Below are 24942 nucleotides of genomic sequence, written 5' to 3' on the forward strand. Positions count from 1 at the left end.
AGCACTTAGGAGAGCAGTACCCATAATGGAGCTGATGCTGAACCCTGGCAGTACCTAGTGGAACTAAGGTTTGGTGCAACATAGGCACACGCTGTTTTAGTCATCCGACTCGTCTTGATGAGCACTTAGGAGAGCAGTACCCATGATAGAGCTGATGCTGAACCCTGGCACTACCTAGTGGATCTAAGGTTTGGTGCAACATAGGCACACGCTGTTTTAGTCACCCGACTCGTCTTGATGAGCACTTAGGAGAGCAGTACCCATAATAGAGCTGATGCTGAACCCTGGCAGTACCTAGCGGAACTAAGGATTAGTGCAACATAGGCACACGCTGTTTTAGTCATCCGACTCGTCTTGATGAGCACTTAGAAGAGCAGTACCCATGATAGAGCTGATGCTGAACCCTGGCAGTACCTAGTGGGTCTAAGGTTTGGTGCAACATAGGCACACGCTGTTTTAGTCATCCGACTCGTCTTGATGAGCACTTAGGAGAGCAGTACCCATGATAGAGCTGATGCTGAACCCTGGCAGTACCTAGTGGATCTAAGGTTTGGTGCAACATAGGCACACGCTGTTTTAGTCACCCGACTCGTCTTGATGAGCACTTAGTAGAGCAGTACCCATGATAGAGCTGATGCTGAACCCTGGCAGTACCTAGTGGATCTAGGGTTTGGTGCAACATAGGCACACGCTGTTTTAGTCATCCGACTCGTCTTGATGAGCACTTAGGAGTGCAGTACCCATGATAGAGCTGATGCTGAACCCTGGCAGTACCTAGTGGATCCAGGGTTTGGTGCAACATAGGCACACGCTGTTTTAGTCATCCGACTCGTCTTGATGAGCACTTAGGAGAGCAGTACCCATGATAGAGCTGATGCTGAACCCTGGCAGTACCTAGTGGATCTAAGGTTTGGTACAACATAGGCACACGCTGTTTTAGTCACCCGACTCGTCTTGATGAGCACTTAGGAGAGCAGTACCCATAATGGAGCTGATGCTGAACCCTGGCAGTACCTAGCGGAACTAAGGTTTGGTGCAACATAGGCACACGCTGTTTTAGTCATCCGACTCGTCTTGATGAGCACTTAGGAGAGCAGTACCCATGATAGAGCTGATGCTGAACCCTGGCACTACCTAGTGGATCTAAGGTTTGGTGCAACATAGGCACACGCTGTTTTAGTCATCCGACTCGTCTTGATGAGCACTTAGGAGAGCAGTACCCATGATAGAGCTGATGCTGAACCCTGGCAGTACCTAATGGATCTAAGGTTTGGTGCGACATAGGCACACGCTGTTTTAGTCATCCGACTCGTCTTGATGAGCACTTATGAGAGCAGTACCCATAATGGAGCTGATGCTGAACCCTGGCAGTACCTAGCGGAACTAAGGTTTGGTGCAACGTAGGCACACGCTGTTTTAGTCATCCGACTCGTCTTGATGAGCACTTAGGAGAGCAGTACCCATGATAGAGCTGATGCTGAACCCTGGCAGTACCTAGTGGATCTAAGGTTTGGTGCATCATAGGGACACGCTGTTTTAGTCACCCGACTCGTCTTGATAAGCACTTAGGAGAACGGTACCCATGATAGAGCTGATGCTGAACCCTGGCAGTACCTAGTGGATCTACCTCACCGATAGAACCATTAGGTACCCTGCGCGCGGTGCTTGGGAGGAGAAGGGGCTGTCGTGCGGCGTTCCACAGGGGTCTGTCCTAGGACCACTCCTGTGGAACATCGGGTACGACTGGGCGCTGAGGGGGGCCAACTTGCCGGGGGTGAGCGTGACCTGTTACGCCGACGATACCCTGGTAACGGCTCGAGGCATCAGCTTCAGGGAGGCGTCACTTCTGGCCACAGCGGGAGTAGCGTCGGTCGTGGCTCGGATTAGGAGGCTGGGGCTGGAAGTTGCTCTAAATAAATCAGAGGCCTTGTGTTTTCATGGGCCTCGGAAAGCCCCTCCGGCGGGTTCCAGCTTAATGGTGGGGGGAACGTCCATTGGTGTTAAGTCGACAATGCGGTACCTAGGCATAGTCCTTGACAGCCGTTGGACGTTCAAGAAACACTTTGAGGGACTTGCTCCCAAACTAATTGGAGCGGCGTCGGCACTTAGCCGGCTTCTACCCAACGTCGGTGGGCCGGATGTGGGCTGCAGGAAACTGTACGCGGGTGTAGTGCGGTCCATGGCCCTATATGGGGCGCCCATTTGGGCCTTCTCCCTGACCGCCGAAAATCAGGCCCAATTGCGAAGGCCACAGCGTGTCATGGCGGTCAGGATGGTGAGGGCATACCGCTCCGTCTCCTACGAGGCAGCGTGCGTGTTGGCGGGGACTCCGCCTTGGGACCTCGACGCAGCAGTGCTCGCTGATGTTTATTGGCGTGTCACTGAGGCACGGGCTGAGGGGATCCAACCACCTCTGGAGGAGGTCAGACGGTGGAGACTTGACTCCCGTCGAGTGCTCCTCCACAAGTGGAATGAAAGGTTGGAGGCGCCAAGTGCCGGCCACTGGACTGTCGAAGCCATCCGACCCGTTCTGGAGCGATGGGTCAAAAGAAAGGGGGGGTTCCTCTCCTTCCACCTTACCCAGGTCCTCTCGGGACACGGTTGTTTCGGGAGATACCTGTGTAGGAGGGCGGGACGGGAACCAACGACGCAGTGCCACCACTGCGGCGACGCTGAAGACACAGCGCTACACACGCTGGCTGGATGCCCAGCGTGGGCGGAGCAGCGGGCCGCACTCGTGGCCGCAGTGGGAAGAGACCTCTCCTTGCCAGCGGTGGTGAAAGCCATGCTTGGTGGGGAGAGTCTATGGAAGGCGGTGGCCTCTTTCTGTGAGGACGTGATGGTGCAGAGGGAGGCAGCGGAACGCGGCAGGGAGGAAGATCCGACCTCTCAGCCAATGCGCCGCAAGCGCATGGGGCGGCGGCGGTTGGCATACGACCGCCGGTTACCCCCATAAGGGTCCCTGTGGGCGGCAGGCTCGGGGACGTCTGTCGCCTACACAAAGGTCCCTGCGTGGGGGGGCGCAAACAAGGCGCCCATTGAGGTGAAGGCACAAGAGCCGGGTCCGAGTCCGGACGGCCGCTGGCGAGGTTGCGGAAGAGTACTTCGGCGTTCCTGGGACCTCGCCGTATAGCAGTGAGGCGGCAACAGAGGGGGTTTAGTGGGTAAACCATGGGTCCCATTAGCCTGTATGGGAGTCCCACATAACCATCCCAGGCCCGTCCCTGCGCCTGGGTGGTATGCGTAACGCATTCCCCCTCTATAAAAAAAAAAAATAAATAAATAAAAAAAAAAAAAAAAAAAAGGTGACTAAAACAGCGTGTGCCTATGTTGCACCAAACCTTAGATCCACTAGGTAGTTCCAGGGTTCAGCATCAGCTCTATCATGGATACTGCTCTCCTAAGTGCTCATCAAGACGAATCGGATGACTAAAACAGCGTGTGCCTATGTTGCACCAAACCTTAGTTCCGCGAGGTACTGCCAGGGTTCAGCATCAGCTCCATTATGGGTACTGCTCTCCTAAGTGCTCATCAAGACGAGTCGGGTGACTAAAACAGCGTGTGCCTATGTTGCACCAAACCTTAGATCCACTAGGTACTGCCAGGGTTCAGCATCAGCTCTATCATGGGTACTGCTCTATCATGGGTACTGCTCTCCTAAGTGCTCATCAAGACGAGTCGGGTGACTAAAACAGCGTGTGCCTATGTTGCACCAAACCTTAGATCCACTAGGTACTGCCAGGGTTCAGCATCAGCTCTATCATGGGTACTGCTCTCCTAAGTGCTCATCAAGACGAGTCGGGTGACTAAAACAGCGTGTGCCTATGTTGCACCAAACCTTAGATCCACTAGGTACTGCCAGGGTTCAGCATCAGCTCTATCATGGGTACCGCTCTCCTAAGTGCTCATCAAGACGAGTCGGGTGACTAAAACAGCGTGTGCCTATATTGCACCAAACCTTAGATCCACTAGGTACTGCCAGGGTTCAGCATCAGCTCTATCATGGGTACCGCTCTCCTAAGTGCTTATCAAGACGAGTCGGGTGACTAAAACAGCGTGTCCCTATGATGCACCAAACCTTAGATCCACTAGGTACTGCCAGGGTTCAGCATCAGCTCTATCATGGGTACTGCTCTCCTAAGTGCTCATCAAGACGAGTCGGATGACTAAAACAGCGTGTGCCTACGTTGCACCAAACCTTAGTTCCGCTAGGTACTGCCAGGGTTCAGCATCAGCTCCATTATGGGTACTGCTCTCATAAGTGCTCATCAAGACGAGTCGGATGACTAAAACAGCGTGTGCCTATGTTGCACCAAACCTTAGATCCATTAGGTACTGCCAGGGTTCAGCATCAGCTCTATCATGGGTATGGCTCTCCGAAGTGCTCATCAAGACGAGTCGGATGACTAAAACAGCCTGTGCCTATGTTGCACCAAACCTTAGATCCATTAGGTACTGCCAGGGTTCAGCATCAGCTCTATCATGGGTATGGCTCTCCGAAGTGCTCATCAAGACGAGTCGGATGACTAAAACAGCCTGTGCCTATGTTGCACCAAACCTTAGATCCATTAGGTACTGCCAGGGTTCAGCATCAGCTCTATCATGGGTACGGCTCTCCGAAGTGCTCATCAAGACGATTTAAATGACCAAAACCGCGTATGTCTGTGTTGCACCAAACCAGAATTCTACTAGGTAGTAGGTAGGTACTGCTACTACTGCCAGGGTTCAGTCAGGGTCATTTTGCTCTCTCATTTTAAAATATCACGAATGTAATTTTATTAGACGTTAATCCAAATTGAGAGTAATTCGGATTAATTATTTGACTTTCATGCCCATTGAAGTTAATCCGAATTAAAGTTAATCCGAATTAACTTCAATGGCCATTAACGTCTCAAAAATTTAATCCGAATTAACTTTAATCCGAATTAACTTTAATGCAATTGGTTAATGGCGGAACTAATGGTTAATAAAATTGATCAATGGTTAATTAAAATTAACAATTACGGCCAACACTGATGGCACACTCCGCGACGCTGATTTTCAGTAAGGCCCAGTAGATGGACTAGTAAACACAATGTAAAAAATAAATAAGGGAAAGCTTAAATACAAATAACAATCAAATTACTTAATTAAAATTAGCCTATACCTAAGTCTTATGAATGTTCGTGTGTATGTATGTATGTAAGTGTCTATGCGATTTGTGTGTGAGTGACTGAGTGTGCACGGTTGCCTAAGTGTTGCATTTTTGCTTAGCCAGTATGAATTTACGGAGGTGAATTTTAAAGGTGGACACGGTTTTCGAATTACGTACTGGTGGTGGCAAATCATTCCAACACTTGGTGGCAGCGAAACGAAAGCTGCCACGGAAGGCAACCGTGCGGTGTGGAGGAAAAGTGAGTCGTGATGCGTGTCTTATGGCGCGCTGCGAGAAGTTAAGCTTGTCATGTAGGTACGAGGGTTCTTTATTTTTTATGACTCCAAACAACAATGTGGAAAAGTGTAGATGTCTACGTGAATTCATATTTAGGAGATCGTGCTGGTTTAAAAACGGCGAAACATGTGCTCGTCGTGGGACAGGGAAACAAAACCGTGCACATGCGTTTTGTACTCGTTGCAGTACCTTTTTTGTCTTAGCTAGTAAACACTCGCCAAACACTACATCAGCATAATTTAATTTCGACAGAATAAGGGTATCACATAATTTGATGCGCATATCAACAGACAAACACTCGCGAATCCCGTACAGCACTTTAAGCCGATAGAAGCAGTTACGCATAGTTTCAGAAATATGTTTTTCGAACCTTAGACATTCATCCATCACAAGATCCAAGTTTCGAGTCTCAACGACTCTTTCCAGAGGAGCGCCTTTTATAGAATAATTTTAATGGAACTCACCATGAAAACCATTAAGTGTAGTTTGTGCCTGCTCCACCTTCGCTATATGCTGGTTTCATGATCTGTGGAAGACAAACAATATGACAAGCCCGCTCCAGACTACGCGGCGCGAAGCCGCGAACGCAAGTGTGGAGTCGATTTCGCTGATTAGCGAACTAGACTCCACACTCGCGTTCGCAGCTTCGCGCCGCGATTCGCGCATGAGTGTGGAGGGCCCTATAGAATGAAACCGGCCAAGTGCAAGTCGGACTCGCATTCCAAGGGTACATGACACAATTTTTAACAATGCATTTTTAGGGTTTCGTACCCAAAGGGTAAAAACGGGACCATATTCTTACCTGTCTGTCTCTGTCTGTCTATTTGTCCGTCTGTCACTAGGCTGTATCTCATGAACCGTGATAGCTGTACAGTTGAAATTTTCACAGATGATGTATTTCTGTTGCCGCTATAACAACAAATACTAAAAACATAATAAAATAAATATTTAAGTGGGGCTCCCATACAACAAACGTGATTTATTTGCCGTTTTTTGCGTAATGGTACGGAACCCTTGTGCGCGAGTCCGACTCGCACTTGGCCGGCTTTTTTTATGTGAAACGTGAGTGAAATGTCTTTAAAAAATCAACTCATGCTTGAATGCACATTTCTAATAGGTTTTCCTGTAATCTACATGTACAGAACTATTTTGTGTATTTTTTTTTTATTTTAGACCCAGTAGTTTCGGAGACAAAGAGGGGGAATGGTAATTTTTTGTCTTTTCTTGAATAACTTCTAAACTGTTTATCCTAAAGTTATAAAAAATATATATTTGAGATTTCAAAATGAGCTCTTTCATTTGATATGTAACACAATCATCATTCGCTTGCCCTTGTCCCATTCACTTGGGGTCGGCGCAGCATGTCTTTTTCTTCCATACATCTCTGTCACCCGTCATCTCATCATTCACTTGCGTTAGTTTCATATCATCTTTCACACAGTCCATCCTTTTCCTTTTCCTCGGTTTTCCTCTCCTCGTACTTCCCTCCACATTCATTCTTAATACCTTTCTCGTCACATGACTTTCATCCCTCCGCATCACATGCCCGTACCATGCTAGGCCATGATATGTAACACAATATAGTTTGAAAAACTTACCAAATATTTGTATCTCCGTCTTACAACCTCTACATAGCACCATTTTACAGACTAATACTGGCCTAATAACTAGATATAAAGTTATCACATACTATTTTAGTAAAATCACTGCCTTTACGTACATACGTTCACAGTACAAATATTTTCTATAGAATTTTAAATAATTTCATTTAAAAGGTTAATCTCGAAGCTGAAGCATTATCTGAAACAACGGAAAAAATATTTTGTTAAGAGGATACGGGAGCTGAGATTTAAATATTTTAAGTGAATATATCCGTCTCGCTTAGAGTTGTGCCGTTCCCGGTGACATTCCCCATTTTGTATGGGAAAATTTCTCGCTCGGTAACATTCCCCATACAAAATGTGGAATGTTACCGGGAACGGCACAATTCTACTCGCTAAAGCGGCTCCTAAAACTAGTGCGATAAGGGCCAGGTTAGGCGAAACATCCTGAGTAAAAATCTCAAAAAAAGAGGTTTCGTACTCAAATGTTTCCTTTCACCAATTGATTAATAGTTGTTATAACCGGTAACCAAAAAAAAACAAAAAAAATAAACCATCTGATTATGGCTAGAACAGCCAATTGCAGATATAAGTAGAAGAAAAAAAAAGACAATGAGTAGTCGCTATAACCAAGATTAAAATTACTCATATTGTACCTGGTTCGTCATCATAAGCGAAGACGTATTTAACGGTTTTGACTCAATATTCCCAGTTTGGTCTCTAATCAGAATCAGATCCGACTCTGGAAAATACCTGACACAATTTAAGTCTTCTGATAAAATTCTAAGGTGTCTGCGGTAAACATGCAGTATTTTTCAACTAATTCAATCGCCGGAAGATCAGTGCTGACTTTCGGGTCAGCATTATGCTGAGGCGAGACCATTTTTAAACTTTAACCACCTATTTTATAAATGCTTATAGTTTTAGTTATACTTTTGTATGTAATTTTAGTTTTAAGTTTATCACAAATAAAACATTTGATTCTTGATTCTAATTCCAACATCAGCGATGTAGGACATAAGGAGGTTGCCAATTTACTATAAAAAAAAAAAAAAAATGTATTTTTAAGTGAGAATATTATCTTTGGCAACCACGTTAGTTAGGTACACATGAAATAAAACTACATATGCCAATGATTATAATATTAACTAGTGTTGGATTGGTTCGCTTGTATCTCACCGACAGTGAAGGTAACATTATTCCGAGCCTTTTGTACATCTTTTTACACCAGCAGCCTGTGGGTGAACTACACGCAAAGACAGTACAGCGCCCTGCGAGTACAGTATAATAATGCGTTTAGGGTGCTGATGGGGCTCCCTCGCTACTGCAGCGCATCAACAATGTTTGCGGAGGCGCGCGTGGATAGTTTTGCTGCCATCATGCGCAAAAGAGCCGCTTCATTGTTAGGCAGGGTGAGGGACAGCACCAACAGCATCCTGGCCATGTATGCTGACAGGTTAGATGGGGCATACCTGAACCACTGTAGTGCACTCCACATGTGCTTTAAGTAAATAGATATGTAAATATGTAGATAGTTAATAAGTTAAACATTAGTTGTAAGATTAAAATGTGTACTAACCAAATTGATCCTTGTTGGTCTTAAATAAATTTAATTTAATTTAATTTAATTAGTAAAATCTTTTCATGTTCTGCATTCTTGGTTCATTTTAATTGCTGGTATCTATTAAGTATTTACTTATGGAATAAATATACGGTGGCGTAGGGAATAAATTGATTCTGCATTTGTACCTATTTACTGTATATTTAGCTTGAACCATATTCTTGCTAAATATCCGTTTCAAAACACTAGTTTAAAAGAAGAATTTAAAAGGAAAATAATAAAAATAACCAATAATTACTTTGCCTTTTGCAATTAATAAACATTGAGGGTTAACGAATGGATTATAAACATGAACAGCAATTTGCAATGATTACATTACTTAATTACAACAAATTTACGACTTTACAACACGAAGATGGACCCAAAAATTAAGCAAAATACTAGAGCATAACTTAATAAATAAACATGGCCTAATAAAACGAATAAAAAACAGGTGTACACACCTATATCCTTTTGCAACACTACATTGCAATCCTGTTATCACTGTTTCAAAACTTTAACTACAAAAAACTGCAAAATATCAACTGCATTAGAACTTATAAAGCGGAAATAGTAAAAAAAGTTGTCTAAATGTTTTCATTGAACTGTCAAATTATTATCCGACTTTATTGAAAAAGACAACTGGCGTGCAAACAATGCATGACACGTGTCTTGTCAATTTAGACGGTTAATATAACTTTTTTTATATATATATTTTTTTACAATAAAGGCTAAGACATTAGACATTAAGCATATTAATCTGTAAATCCTATAGTTTGTATATTTATTTTACATATAAATTTCGTTTCACTTGGTTGCTCGCGAAACAGACCGCTGTCCGCGCGAAGCGGCCTTCTAATACTGCTTATTCCAACTCGCGGGATAGCGAAACCCGGTTCGTTACCTACCGATAGTGTTCAGTGCACCTACAATGCCATAATAATTACTTGAACAATTACGGATACAAATTCAAACCACTCTTTGGAGGTCGATTGAATGAATCGAATAATCTTTTACTGTAGGACTGTATTCATTTTATATATTCATTCTTAATTACTAGTTCCAATTAAGTAGTTCTTAGGAAAGTTAAAATTACTGTAGAATTGAAACTTTGCGTGCAGTTCTACAAATACTTTGCAAGTTTGTATTGATAAGGAATTGGGTATTTTAATGATTTAATGTATAAATTCATTCGTGTTAGCGGCGCGTGCTTGAATTGATTCCATCGATTCATGTTTCACTGATGCCAGTGTAACCTTAATTGCTGCGTTATCATTAATAATAGTATAGGTAAAAACTTTGCTGAAGCCCCTTTTGCTTGTGTGCGTAATATGTATTATTGTATTTAATTATCAAATTATATGCAAATTAAAATTGTAAACTGAGACACTGATAAATTAATTAATAAGAGCAAAGACCTATATAACTCCATATAAGATGAATAAAGTCTAAGGAAATAACTTGCCTCGGAAATCAAGAAAATTTGATTCTCGCACAGAAGAACAAAAAAAAAACTATACTCATCCTTTTCTTTTGGGTGCTAGTACTAGTGTAAGACAAAGATAGTATGATTCTCTCTGTCTATGTTTGTAATGAGACAGTCCTTTGACAATAGTAGATTGTGTCACAAGGGAGCAAAATGACATATTCACGGCGAGGGCGCATGTTGAATCTTGAACGAAGCGAAGGATTCTGTAATTGAATCCTGAGCGTAGCGAGGGATTCTAAAATAGAATACTAAGCGTAGTTAGGGATTCAAGTGTTAACGCCCAAGGTGTAAATAATTTTGCTACCATGTGACACATACTGTTTTTCACATCACCTATGAGGAAATTGTTATGTTCCAAAATATTATTTAACCTATAAAAATTATATGCAAAAAAGAAAAAAAAAACATGTGCTAGAACAGAAAAGTGCCACTTTGATCCCTCCTAGCAGGGAAGAAAAGTGCCACTTCGATCCCTCCTAGCGGGGAAGAAAAGGCCCTTTATCGAATAGGTGATGTGAAAACTATATTTCGGTTTATGGGTCTGTTTCCGTTTTACGAAATATCAGATTGTAATTTTGCGTCGAAATTCAATAAACAACAGTGTTAAAATAAAAATTTATTACATATGTAAAAATATAACAATAACTTATATTAAATATCTGAGCTGACATCGCCATCGTTTTGAACTTTTCTTTTCTTCTTATAATACTCTATCCTTTCTTCTAGACTTGCTGAAAAAAAAAAACTATTAGCATAGATAAAGGAATACTGGGAAGCAAGGGCCTGACCATGGAGACTATATAAAGGAGCCAAATCTCTATGTATGTAAAGTGTCCATCAAAAAACAGTAATTAGGCGGCGCCACCATACACCGAAATACTACCAAAAACAACCTACGTAATTTGGTCGGGTTATTTGTTGCCTTATATGGTTCATGTTATACTCATGTCCCAGAGCCTAACTAGCGCCACGGGAGAGATTAGGAACTATTACTTAAAGCTGAAAGCGGTCACTTTTGCAATAATTCTGCCATAAGAGATTGGCATCCTTTCTATACCATCCATAGGCCTGACACTCTTTGATAGAGAAACATAGTATTATTGCGATTCCTATAAGAGGAAACCGACCGGGTGGCATCATAGGTAAGAGGTGATGGCGAAATACCGAAATTTATAAGAGTAAAAGAGAAAAAATCCTATGCTGCCCAAATTTTATATGAATATTCTTTCTCTTACCCCCGGTCGCTCGGTGGCGCGTCTATAACTACTTGTTTATACTATGTCTATGCTGGGAAGCGTAATGTAAAATATAGTCGTAGAAAATTAAAATAGATGGCGCTATAAGGCAAAATTATGCAGTAAGCAACTAAATTTTCACGCGCTAATATTAAAAAATCCAGTAGCCACATATCTTTTATCACTATACAGAGCCACCTACTTAAGCTGTCACAATCGTGGCTACAATATTTTGTAATACTTGCTAAACTGTATAGTCCATTTAATTTTACATTTTTCCTTACATTATATAAGAGTCAGCTGTTTTTCTAATGTAAATAGTGACAAAATGTGACATTTTCAACCAAAAGGTACCACATTGTCGCTTGTCGATAAGGTTGTTTTCTAATTGAAGCTATATGGAAATAGCGCCTTACTGACAAGCGACAATAAGTACCCTTTTGGTTGAAAATGGCACAAATGCTCTCAATAAATTCAAGTTCCTGACCTCGAGAGCCCATTGGGACATTGTCAAATTTTTGAAATCTTTTTTTATTTAGAATTTAATAAGCGCATTTTATCACTATTACCAAAGATAGATATAACTCCGTAATAGATGGATACAGTCTAAGGAAAAAACGTGCCTCGAAAATCACGAAAATTTGATTCTCGATCAGAGGGCGCCACTAGTTTTGGCCTACACTCGTATAGAGGGCGTTGACGGTTTCGTTTGTTATTTATAATTTTAACGCATATCAGTGAAAGAACATGGGTCAAAATCATAAAAATAATTAATGCAAATAAAAAAAAAACATTTATCCATATTTAAATACATTTTATCGTATTTTTATAAATATTTATTTTTAGTTTTAAAGTGTGTCGACAGATGGCAGTGAATTTACTGGGGTTACAAAATTTACTATGACAGTACCGCTCTAGTATAAGTTACTTTATGCTATTACATATAAAAAGAACCGGCCGACCTTATCTTCAACGATTTTAATGGGCTAGTAGAAACATAATTATAATTGTCCTAATCATTCTAAACACTACACGCTAACTCCATCTAGCGTTGAGTAGATTAACTAAGTGTCTTATTTTCAGCCTTTTTTTACAACCACATGTTAACATGTTAACTAGATGGCGTTAACATGTGGTTGTAAAAGAAAGGCTGAAAATAAGACACTTAGTTAATCTACTCAACGCTAGATGGAGTTAGCGTGTAGTGTTTACATCTTCTAATACATTTTAATACTTACAACAAGTCTGTCTCTCCAGAAGAGGTTTATAAACCTTAGGCTTCACGCCCTGTAGTAGACAATCTGTATGTGCTGTAACTCTGTCTCCTTCTATCTCGCTCGTCTCGCTCTTACACGTGTCTTCGTATTGTTTTTCTATTTGATGTAGGGAGTCTCTTATCATGGTGGATCTATAAAAAATAATGTAATGTATCTACTATTAAAAACGATCAGTGCGCTGGTGGCCTAGTGGTAAGAGCGTGCGACTTGCAATCCGAAGGGCGTGGGTTCAAACCCCGGCTCGTACCAATGAGTTTTTCGGAACTAATGTAAGAAATATCATTTGATATTTACCAGTCGCTTTTCGGTGAAAGAAAACATCGTGAGGAAACCGTATAGTCCCAATAAGGCCTCGAATCCAATACCTGTCGCTAGATGGCGACTACGAAATAACTCGCGTTTTGGTAAGAAAACTGATTTATGGAGTTACCACTCTTTCCTTACTTATACCAAAGATAGATATAACTCCGTAATATATGGATACAGTCTAAGGAGAAAACGTGCCTCGAAAATCACGAAAATTTGATTCTTGATCAGATGGCGCCACTAGTTTTGGCCTACACTCGTATAGAGGGCGTTGACTGTTTCGTTTGTTATTTATAATTTTAACGCATACCAGTGAAAGAACATGGGTCAAAATCATATAAAAATAATTATTGCAAATAAAAAAATCATTTATCCATATTTAAATACATTTTATCGTATTTTTGTAAATATTTATTTTTAGTTTTAAAGTGTGTCGACAGATGGCAGTGAATTTACTGGGGTTACAAAATTTACTATGACCAAAGATAGATATAACTCCGTAATAGATGGATACAGTCTAAGAAAAAAACGTGCCTCGAAAATCAAGAAAATTTGATTCTCGTTCAGAGGGCGCTACTAGTTTTGGCCTACAGTCGTATAGATGGCGTTGACGGTTTCGTTTGTTATGTAACAATTTTAACGCATATCAGTGAAAGAACATGGGTCAAAATCATAAAAATAATTAATGCAAATAAAAAAAATCATTTATCTATATTTAAATACATTCTATCGTATTTTTATAAATCTTCATTTTTAGTTTTAAAGTGTGTCGACAGATGGCAGTGAATTGACTGGGGTTACAAAATTTACTATGACAGTACCGCTCTAGTATAAGATACTCTATGCTTATATTTATCTATGCTTTAATGTAGTATAAACATACTTGATATTATGAATAGTCCATTCTCCCTGCAACTGAGTTATAACCGTTTTGAGTTCTTCCTTATCGTATATCCACTTTTGCGTTTGTTCCAAATCGTAGCTGCAGTGGAATAAGTTTAGTGGGGCGTCCAGCGCCATACTGTATTGAGGTTTCCTGTAATATTTGTGAAAATTATTAGTTATTTAAACTTTCACGACTGAAGATACAGGAAATATCATTAAATACTTTGGGAGCAATCTTACAAATATCAACCTAATGCATGAATCTAGTACAAAGATAGATATAACTCCGTAATAGATAGATACAGTCTAAGGAAAAAACGTGCCTCGAAAATCAAGAAAATTTGATTCTCATTCAGAGGGCGCTACTAGTTTTGGCCTACAGTCGTATAGATGGCGTTGACGGTTTCGTTTGTTATTTAACAATTTTAACGCATATCAGTGAAAGAACATGGGTCAAAATCAAAAAACTAATTAATGCAAATAAAAAAATCATTTATCTATATTTAAATACAGTCTATCGTATTTTTATAAATCTTCATTTTCAGTTTTAAAGTGTGTCGACAGATAGCAGTGAATTTACTGGGGTTACAAAATTTACTATGACAGTACCGCTCTAGTATAAGTTACTCTATGATCTAGTATAACTGGATCGGGCATGATGGGTGGGGGGAAATGACCGAACGGGATAGTCTTATGTATCTTTCAGTAGGAGTAGCAGAGAAAGCGCTGTTATTGTTTGTCCTTGTCACAGTCTCACTTTTTTTTTTAATTCTCCACCGTAAATTTGTATGGTTTATGCACTACAAATCTAATCGACCAATCATAGAGTTAGATTTAGATTTAGATTTATTTATTTCATAATATTAAATTACATTATAAATTATTTTAACTTAATCTATACGAATTTATATTATGATCGTCACTTATTACATACAAATGTCAATACAGATAAAAATTCATCACAAAGTCAAATAAATGTTGGGAAATAAATATACGATGTCAATATTAGCATGGTTACGAAAAAGATGTCAATATGGCTAGTTATACCTAGGTATCTCGTAATGGTCATATTACCGTTCTTCATCAATTCTCATCTACTCAAAGGTTAACTGGAAGAATTCCCTTAAAGGGATAAGTTCGCCTTTGTACTGCCTATTTCTGTGCCATATTTGTGCTCTATGTCTTTGTACAATAAAGAGTTTATACATACATACATACATACATATTGTCGCATTGCGTATGTTCCGTCCCTCACGGGCGCACGCGTATAGCTCATCATGATCAAAGAAATATGCAAGGGTAGGGGGGGGGGGGGAGCATAGGGCGCAGCTGACCCCTCCCCAGCCTGGAGTTCAAATTTTACATACAATGTATGGCTCCCTCTTCCCCTCCCCTAGGCCTTCGGCGGTATCAACTTGACAATTACGACCTACAGAGGAAAACTTCCGAACATACGAAATCATATTTGCCCAAGCTGAACCGGAGACCCGCTTCGCTGGGTCAATAATATATATATATGTATATTCAAAGATAGATATAACTCCTTAATACATGGATACAGTCAAAGGAAAAAACGTGCCTCGAAAATAAAATAAAATTGATTCTCGAACAGATGGCGCCCGCCACTACCTTTGGCCTACTCTCAAATAGATGGCGTTGACGGTTTCGTTTGTTATTAAAAAAATTTAACGCATATCATATAAAAATAATTAATGCAAGTTAAAAAAATCATTTATCCATACATAAATACATTTTTTGATATTTTTATTTTTAGTTTTAATCGTGTCGATAGATGGCAGTGAATTTGCTGTGGCTACAAAATTTTCTATGACAGTACCGCTCTATCCTATTATTTCTTCTGGTATTGTAATATTTATTTATTTATTTATTTAATCTTTATTGCACAAAAGAAAATACAATCGTACAAAAGGCGGACTTAATGCTATGAGGCATTCTCTACCAGTCAACCTTCGGGCAAAGCAGATAATAAACATACCTAGATAATAAATATTAAACATACCTAGGGTTTTTCTTGATATCCAACAGCTCACTAACGACATCTGGCGTCTCTTTGCCTTGACCAACAAGAAGCAAGACTCCCATAATACACCGTATCTGGTGCCAGAGGAACGCGTTGCCTTCTATTAGTAAGTAGTACATTGTGTACGCTGAAATATAAGAAATAGTTTTTGCCAAAAACTTCATTTGTGACGTTTTCAACCAAAAGGTACCACATTGTCGCTTGTTGGTAAGATTGATTTCTAATTGAAGCTATATGGAAATAGCGCCTTACTGACAAGCGACAATAAGTACCCTTTTGGTTGAAAATGGCACATTTTCGGTACAAGCTTTTATCGCTGACTGTACTTTTCTTTCCACAGGCAACTCTCACTGAGACAATTCTAAAAACCCCAAACACAATTAGGTTGCGTTGTTTTATCACAGAGTTCCTATGACCACCTCCTGTCTCCATCATCAGATCAGCTCGATGGTACCATAATATTGCATTGTCACCCGACTTACATATGTACCTACGCAAATTTTCAGCTTCATCGGAAACCGGAAAGTGGAAATTTAACTTGCAAGATTTGACCCGTACAAATATACATAATATATAGTTACATAGCAAGTTAATAATAAAAAACCGGCCAAGTGCGAGTCGGACTCGCGCACGAAGGGTTGCGTACCATTACGGAAAAAACAGCAAAAAAAAATCACGTTTGTTGTATGGGAGCCCCATTTAAATATTTATATTATTCTGTTTTTAGTATTTGTTGTTATAGCGGCAACAGAAATACATCATCTGTGAAAATTTCAACTGCCTAGCTATCACGATTCATGAGATACAGCCTGGTGACAGACAGACGGACGGACAGACGGACAGCGGAGTCTTAGTAATAGGGTCCCGTTTTTACCCTTTGGGTACGGAACCCTAAAATTTATCATCTCATCATCTTGGCTCGCGTTGGCTTTTTGCCGCGGCTCATGGGAGCTTAGAGTCCGCCTGGCAACTAATCCCAAGAATTGACGTAGGCACTACGTTTTTACGAGAGCGAATGCCATCGGACTTTCCTACCCGGAGTGAAATCTAGACCTTAGGGAGCGCCCATTAATTACGTGAGGCATTTTTGGGGATTTCTTGACGCTTAAATCATTTATTAATTTGCTTTAAACGTATCGATTCGATATATTCGGTTTTCGCTATTATAGTAAGCCAGACAGAGACAGGTGATCAAAGAAAGTGAGAGAGAACTATGCATAGACAGACGCAAATAGAAAAAAGAATGAGACAGACAGAGACAGCGTGTGTGTTTGTGAGATAAAGAGAGAGAAATATTAGTGTCACATAACTATACTAAATGATATACTAACGGCTATAAGAGCAAGGGAGGGAGAATATGTGTGTGCGTGTGTGTGAGAGAGAGAGAGGGAGAGAGAGAAAGTGCGATAAAGAGAAGTATAAACAGAGTGAAAGAGAGGCACAAATGTAAGGAAATTAATATAAATTAGCTGATATACTAACGGCTATCTCCCTCATCATCCACGGGTAATATTTCCGCCTTTTTCAACTCCCTCACAAACTGCGTGACGCCATTGCCAACGTCCATCTTGCAAAGATGGCGGAAGTCACGCGCGCCCGGAAGCTGCGCGCACGCAGCGCGCATGGCCGACAGGTTTAGGGCTCCGCGGGGGAAGTAATATTTGTATTGGCGTTGGGTGCAGTCGAACCTGGAATTCATACAATAGTAGACAGTACAACAATAGTTATTTGTTTTACAACGGCGCTCGCAATGCTCGTGGTTCAATTTTGGAATCTATTGCTTGCTCTACGAGAGGTAAAACAAATTTTGCCACCGAGCGAAACAAAATTTTTCACAATACCAACAAGAAAAATACTAACTGTATAATATCAAACAAAATCAAAGCAAATCAATTCAAAATTAATGTTATTACATATTTGTCGTTCAAAATCATCATTTAAAAGTTAATTCTACCATCCAACATAAGAAACAACTCAAAATATGCATTGGATTACTTTGCCCTACATGTGAATAAAATGCAACTTTCTCGTCAGTTTTTGGACAAGCAAGAGAGCCTTTACCAGCTTTTTTTTTTGTTATCGGAGTAACCCGGCCATGTGCGAGTTGGACTCGCGCACGAAGGGTTACGTACCATTACGCAAAAACGCCAAAAAAACACGTTTCTTGTATGGGAGCCCCACTTAAATATTTATATTATTCTGTTTTTAGTATTTGTTGTTATAGCGGCAACAGAAATACATCATCTGTGAAAATTTCAACTGTCTAGCTACCACGGTTCATGAGATACAGCCTGGTGACAGACGGACAGACCAGACAGACAGCGGAGTCTTAGTAATAACCCTAAAAAAGTATTAAACACTTTTTTATCAGAGCGAGAGTTAAATAGCTACACGGAACTGCGCTCCAGAACTCGAATTGTAGATGTATGTAGGTATTATCATTATGCTACTCGAAATAAACGAATTTTAATTTTAAAATTAGATTATCAAGACCGCTAATAAAGCTAAAGTGGGACTGGGCTGGACATGTCTGCCGCATGCACCCTGAAAGGTGGGCCAAAATGGTTACTGAGTGCCCACGGAACACTATAAACGGTGCAGGTTGAGGTGCAGGCAGACCTGTAAATTATTGTAAAAATATTTACCTAGCGCTGTACTCAGGTTTGTCACTCGGTATAGGCATCCAAGCCACCGCTCTGATGTCTTTAGGAAGCAGTCGGTTTAAGATCTTGCAGTAGGGCATCTCTTTAGCGATGTCGCCGTTTTCACCCTGGTTGCTACGCAGTGATATTGATATGACCTGGAATTTTGAGAAGACTAGAGGGTTATTCCAGCGAAAACGACACCACAGGTCGACACAAAAAATCATAAACTGTTTTACATTGAAATCAATATCTAGAGGATATAATAAAAAAAAAAACATTTTATTACTTTTTTCAATGGTGAACTATGAAATGATTTTGATTATTTAATACAAACATTGTAGATAAAAGGAATAAATAAATCCAAGTGTAGTAGGTAAAAAAAGAGTAAAAATGTCCCACCCGTTACTTTGGAATGACCCTAGAACTGGGAGGTATAACCAACGGAGACGTCATGTCTGTAATTTGCTGTACAAAAAAGTCTGCCAATTTTTGCGGGGGAGGGGAACGTCAAATGTATGTGTAACGTCAAAATAACCATGTCAGACAAACGTCAGTCCATACATTGTGTATGACCATTGGCCGACTATAATTTTCGACAGAGGGGGAACGGCTGTTAATGGCTACTCCGTTTGGTTATGTCCTAGAATAATAAAATAAAAGTATACTAACTTGCCCAAAGGCACTGACGCCTTTATCTGTCCTCCCACATCTGTGATACTGGGATGTCTCACGGCTCTGTAAATAAATAAAAAATACAAAATTATTTATTGACAGAAAACATTCTTTACATTTTTACTGTGACTGACACTCGGCTGAGCCTGTCCTGCGAGTCCCTTACATACATATACATAGTATATACAAGTAGTTATAGACGCGCCACCGAGCGAGGGGGTAAGAGAAAGAATATTCATATAAAATTTAGGCAGCATAGGATTTTTTCTCTTTCACTCTTATAAATTTCAGAATTTCGCCATCGCCTCCTACCTATGATGCCACCCGGTCGGTGATAAGGACAAAGCATGGCACTATTTTCTCTTTCCTCTTATATATATTTTTTTTAAATTGAAAATTTAACAAAAATTATAACATTATAAATTACCTTAATCTAATGTTCGCCAAACTGTGAAACAGTTTGTTGGCGGTGCGCTCTAAAATAATCTTAAACTAAATAGGTACACTAAAATTAAGTAAACTACAGTAGTTTAGGTATAGCATTAGGAACATACTTATACGTAGGTATCTTAAATCTATCATGCGAGACGGTATCAACTGTCCATGCGTAGATCCTATCTCGTTGAGATAAGGTCTACGTTCAGTAACAATTATATAAAACTTTATTTACTTATGTAGTAACCGAAAATAGGTAAGAAAGTAAGTAACTAGGTTATGTTTTCATATTTGTGTAGTAAAATCTGTTTAAATTTTGATTTCACACTACCTATGTTTAATTTAGGTGTTTCGAGTAGGAGAGGGTAATCATTATATATTTTTTCTACTCGTCGAGTATAATCTGTGTATTACAACTTCACATGCAACACTACAACCTTACTCTTTACAACGTTGGATAGTCTATGGCACTTCCGACTCAAGCATAACAATTTTATCGATACGGTTTAGTCAATTATAAGATTTTGAAAATAGAACTTCATACATTTCAAGGAGACTCGATTCAATGCATCTGCTTTGTGATTGGTTGGCCAACAAAAACATTTTATTTTATGTTGTAGTAAAAACAATTGCTTCATAAGTCAGAAACGCGCATGTGACACCCTTCATATAGCAACATCCATACCCTACGAAAACCACTTAGCGTTGCTTGTTAGTCTCCATAGGCTACGGTGGCCAAAATCGAGAAAAAAACTGTCTTAAAATTGAATTTAGCAAGGAGCAGGTACCAGGGCCTCATGAGTTACGAGGAGGTGTCGTTGACCAACCCGCCGGGGGCGCCGGCGGCCGGGGCATCGGTATGAACTGTATAAAGGTATCGCGGGCCGCGGCAGCTCGCGTATCTTAGCTGTATACTTTTGGTTTGTTTACCTATATGATTTTACTAGTTGAAATTATTATTTTTTTGTCTCGTAGAAAAAGTATTGTATACAATAGTGATATAATCAAGCTTTTTAATCTCGTACCTTAACTTAAGCAACTCAGCAAGCTTCGTTGCTTAAACACGGTACTCGACTGAAAAGCTCTCTATTATATCACGATTGTATAAAATACTATTAGGGATCAAGTATTCTTTTGTTCTTTGTCCATAATAGTTTTTTGCTGACGGCTGTGTCAATATTATTTTCTTAGCAGACCTAGTGTTACGCTTACTTATTCTTGGTATTTTACAATCATCAATATAGGAATCGCAATAAGACTATCTTTCTCTATCAAAGAGTGTCAGGCCTTTGCTTACATATGATCAAAGCTTGCCTTGGGACTTGGTTGACTGGAATTGTATTTTTTTCTAATACTACGTCGGTGGCAAACAAGCAATTATGATTACTTACTCAGACATTTTTAAATTGTTATTTTGAATTTATTTGATAATGTAATGTATATTATGTAATCTTATTGGTAAGACAACAATTTAATAATATTTTACACCGCTGCCTGGGGCATCCATCGTATAGAAGTAGGGGTGGAGCCACAACACGAAAAGAAGAAGAATAATATTTTAATCCGTAAATGAAATACCTTCTTTTACTGACTGACAAATTGGATTGACCAACTATATTTAGATACAAGAAATACAAAAAATTAGAAACTAAAACCCATTCTGAGCCATGCCGGGTCCAAGGGTCCCCATCACACTAGCAGTGTTACCCCGCTGTATGGCGATGGAGACCTGTATTATTAATATTATTTGTATCTCCGTAACAAACTCTCGGGTTTTCTGTAAGGTGGAGGTACTTCCCCAGTTGGGCTCTGCTCTAGATGTGGAATGACATCCGCTGGCTGTGCTCTACTACACAAAGCGTACCTCTCTTTTGGACGTAGTTTAAGGACATACCCGGGTTCGAAATGTATAAGATTGTCTATATATATATTTTTTTATTCTCACCTGTATCAAGCAGGACTTTGCCAGCGCATGAAAGAGATGGTTCTCTATGGTCTGCGTGGTGTCCTCCTGCACAGCTAACCCCTGGTAGTCCCAGCCAAAGTACAGGATGCGGAGCAGGACTCTGCGGTACTGGCATCTGTGACAAATGTATACATGTGTTGCATGTGTGTGTTGGGGCAGCGTTTAAGTCCCCGGCAAACTCGATTCTCCATACAAACGTAGCTACACTCTCATTTTAAAACGACTAGCTGGATTGCTCTGAAACTTTGTACTTACAATAGGATAAGGTATATCTATGTCTGTAATTAGTTTATGTTGCTTCAGATACCATAGTTAAAAAAATACAGTGAATTAAAGTTTTTCATACAAAACTTGTTTTTGCTCTATTTCGTTTATTTTAAAAGTTGGAGCTATATATACAGGCATAGATATACCTCATGTCATTGTATGTGCAAAGTTTCATTACAATCCAATACGTTGTTTTAAAATGAGAATGAAACTTCATTTTTCTGGGGTGAAATTTCGGACGAGCTTGCCAGGGACTCTTAAGGGAGAGAGGTCCCTCGTTCTTATAATAATATATTAGAATAAAAAGTTTGATAAATATACACGAAAAGGTGACATTGATTTAATTTGTAAACAGAAAATGACAATATTTCGGTTATGTACTAACTTGTTAAAATCAAATGGTTTCTTCCTTTTCCTCTCAGTCTCCTCGTAGCCGGAAATGTTTTTACTAATTATATTCTTCAGCTGTGCATTATGAGCTTCTAATTGCAATATTTTATCCACTAAATCCTAAAAATAAACAGTGAAAATGAAAAATATGTTTTCTTTTAGGTTAGGATTGTCAAAGCAGCGTAAGTTTTTAACCATACATGTTTATTTAAATTTAGTAGCTCTTCTCTGGTCGCACATTTAAGCTTCTTCGCTTTAGGGGGCACTGTGTCCATTTTATTGGGTATTTTATTATATTTTAAGTAATAAAACGAATGTTTACAAACTCGATTCGATACACTTGCATGCAATGACATTGACAGTTGACAGATGTCGTTCCGTTCCAATTTTTTTTCGTCATTCTGGTTAGACTAAAGCACTTAAGCCATACGGCCTAATGCCATTGTAAAAACTTTTTTTACATAAAAGACAGAAAAGTTGTAAAAAAAGTACTGTTAAAAGTTGTAAAAAAAAAGGATATGCATTTTTTTTATTAGCCTATGTGTGTGTCTCACTGCTGGGCACGGGTCTCCCCTCTCCCTTTCCAATCCTCCCGGTGCTGAGCAAGATCCCGCCAATCCCGCTGGAACGCATCCAAATCGTCCCGCCATCTCTTTCTCGGTCTGCCTCTGCCACTATGCATAATATACTTGAAATAAACTTACTTATTGTAAACTTACTTATTAAAATTATAAATAAAATAAAGTAGAATAAATTTAAGATGATTTAAAAATAGGTTGCCGTGGTAAAATGTCGAGACAAAGCTAAAAAAGACTTGTTATAAAAGTAGAACTTATTTTTTATGCCATTACAAGCCTTCAAACCGTTCAACATGATTCAACGATCGATGTATAAAACTCTTGAACCGTACGTAACATCAAAATACAGTATTGTCAGTAAATAATGCGCAAATACGAGTAAATAACGTAAATAAAATATGCCACGTTACATAATACAGGTGCCCACATCAAAACACCCTCATTGCATGTCTACCGACACTAACGTTGATAAAAGGGAATTGCCTGTGACATTCACCTTTGTTACAAGCAATTGAGGGGACGTATCAACAGTTCAATGGGCTTTAATAATTCATTCCACATTTATGAGCCCTTGGGCGGATAAATTACAATTTTATAGGAAATAAATGGTTGTAGAACTTGTGTAAGATAATTTGTTTTAAATACTTATTATAGATACATCTAGCGGCGAATAGCTAAACTAAATCAATGCAATGTTCAAACGTCAGCCGTCAGCCGAGCAACTTTACAAGTTAGGGTATGGTTAGGGTTTGCGGAGAAAGTTTTGAAATAGTTGAAACTGATCAAGAGATGTCACGATAGAGACGGTACATATATACACGGTTTGTGGGTTGGCCATATTTATTATACGCGATAAAATCCGTTTTCATAGTTTTATTTCATATTTAAATATATTAATCTAACGTACAGTAACTACGCATTTAACAAATTTTCGGTTGAAATCACTTCAAAGAGCTGTGCTGAAGACACATTCGCGTTTTAATTTAATAACAAATTGATTAACTCTATGTGCGCTTCAATGCACCTTTAAGGGTTCGTTACTTTGATCGGTATTTTACGTGGCTAAAGTATAAAAACTCTCTATTACTCTAAAAACATTTATTTACATACAAGATATATACAGTGGTACTACGTAAACGAAATTAATAACTAGCTTAAATCTAAAATAGGCCCTTGAGGCATTGTACCAAGGATGCTGGCGGCATTTCCCCGCTGTTGTGCGAGAAAGCCGCCAGTTCTTCGGTCACCAGTTACGTCAACCAGACGCTTCGCGATTTCTGCAAACAACTTATGCGCGTTGGGACCCCATGGACCTAGAGTTTCAACTCCAAATGGAATGAAATGATACTCTCAAACTACTCTTATATATTCGAGCGATATAGAGGCAAATAGATGAACGAACGAACGAGCCTAAGGCCCCATTCGCACGAGAGCTTAAAAAGCGTTGCGTGTGTGACGCACCCATAAGTTAGAGCGAGAAAGAGATTATTAAGCTCTGGTGCGAATGGGGCCTTAGGGCCTTTCAATAACAGCAATGTGGGAACGTCAGGAACTTAATTTATTTACATTTAATTTAGATAACATCACACTTTATAGACAAGATGAATTGGAAATCGGAGGCTAAATTGGTTTCTAAACTACGGACAAGATTTATTTTCATTGGACTAGCTTATCTAGCTATATAGTTGGTCAAACCAAATTGGCAGTAAAAAAGAAAAAAAAAACTATATTCATCCTTTTCTTTTGGGTGCTAGTACTAGTGTAAAACAAAGATAGTATAATTTTCTCTGTCTATGTTTGAAATGAGACTGTTCTTTGACAAACTATAGTTGGTCAAGCAAATCTTGTCAGAAGAAAACCCTTTTTTTTAATTCCTCCTAAAAGGGAAATAGCATAATACCTTCCTTTCTCATTCGCTCTCAGGAAAGTGTCCGCCCGGCGACAGGATATTAATCTAATGATCCCTTCAAACACACTTTTCATCCACCTGAACAGGCAATGGCACCAGGCCACAGATAAAAAAACTAAACTTTTTCTACAACAGACCAAGATCACCGTAATTTTCTTTCCATAAAGCGCTCTTAAGTCCCGTTTCAGTTTAAAGTTAATTTTTACAAGACTCAA

General features: G+C 39.6%; 2 protein-coding genes across 2 annotated transcripts in view; both read right to left on the reverse strand.

Annotated features, from left to right (window-relative positions):
- The window catches only part of LOC134753537 (Krueppel-like factor 3), a 99500-nt gene extending 90330 nt beyond the window's left edge, over nt 1-9170 (reverse strand). The window contains exons 1-3 of the mRNA XM_063689448.1: nt 9097-9170; nt 7030-7231; nt 5896-5957 (exon numbers count right to left, since the gene is read on the reverse strand). Coding sequence (XP_063545518.1) covers nt 5896-5907 — 12 coding nt within the window. The 5' untranslated portion in view covers nt 5908-5957; nt 7030-7231; nt 9097-9170. The remainder of the gene's footprint in view (nt 1-5895; nt 5958-7029; nt 7232-9096) is intronic.
- Nucleotides 9171-10724: 1554 nt separating this feature from the next.
- On the reverse strand, nt 10725-22575 carry LOC134753521 (tRNA pseudouridine(38/39) synthase). The gene is made up of 10 exons (XM_063689420.1): nt 22441-22575; nt 22236-22360; nt 21563-21698; nt 19180-19245; nt 18511-18665; nt 17348-17553; nt 15845-15992; nt 13823-13975; nt 12595-12764; nt 10725-10852 (listed from the first exon to the last, which is right to left on the reverse strand). The coding sequence occupies exons 1-10, from the start codon at nt 22513-22515 to the stop codon at nt 10773-10775; spliced, it is 1314 nt and encodes a 437-aa protein (XP_063545490.1). The 5' UTR covers nt 22516-22575; the 3' UTR covers nt 10725-10772.
- Between the last annotated feature and the right edge of the window lie 2367 nt (nt 22576-24942).

This window comes from Cydia strobilella, chromosome 27 (assembly GCF_947568885.1).
Source record: "Cydia strobilella chromosome 27, ilCydStro3.1, whole genome shotgun sequence".
Classification (NCBI taxonomy): Eukaryota; Metazoa; Arthropoda; class Insecta; order Lepidoptera; family Tortricidae; genus Cydia; species Cydia strobilella.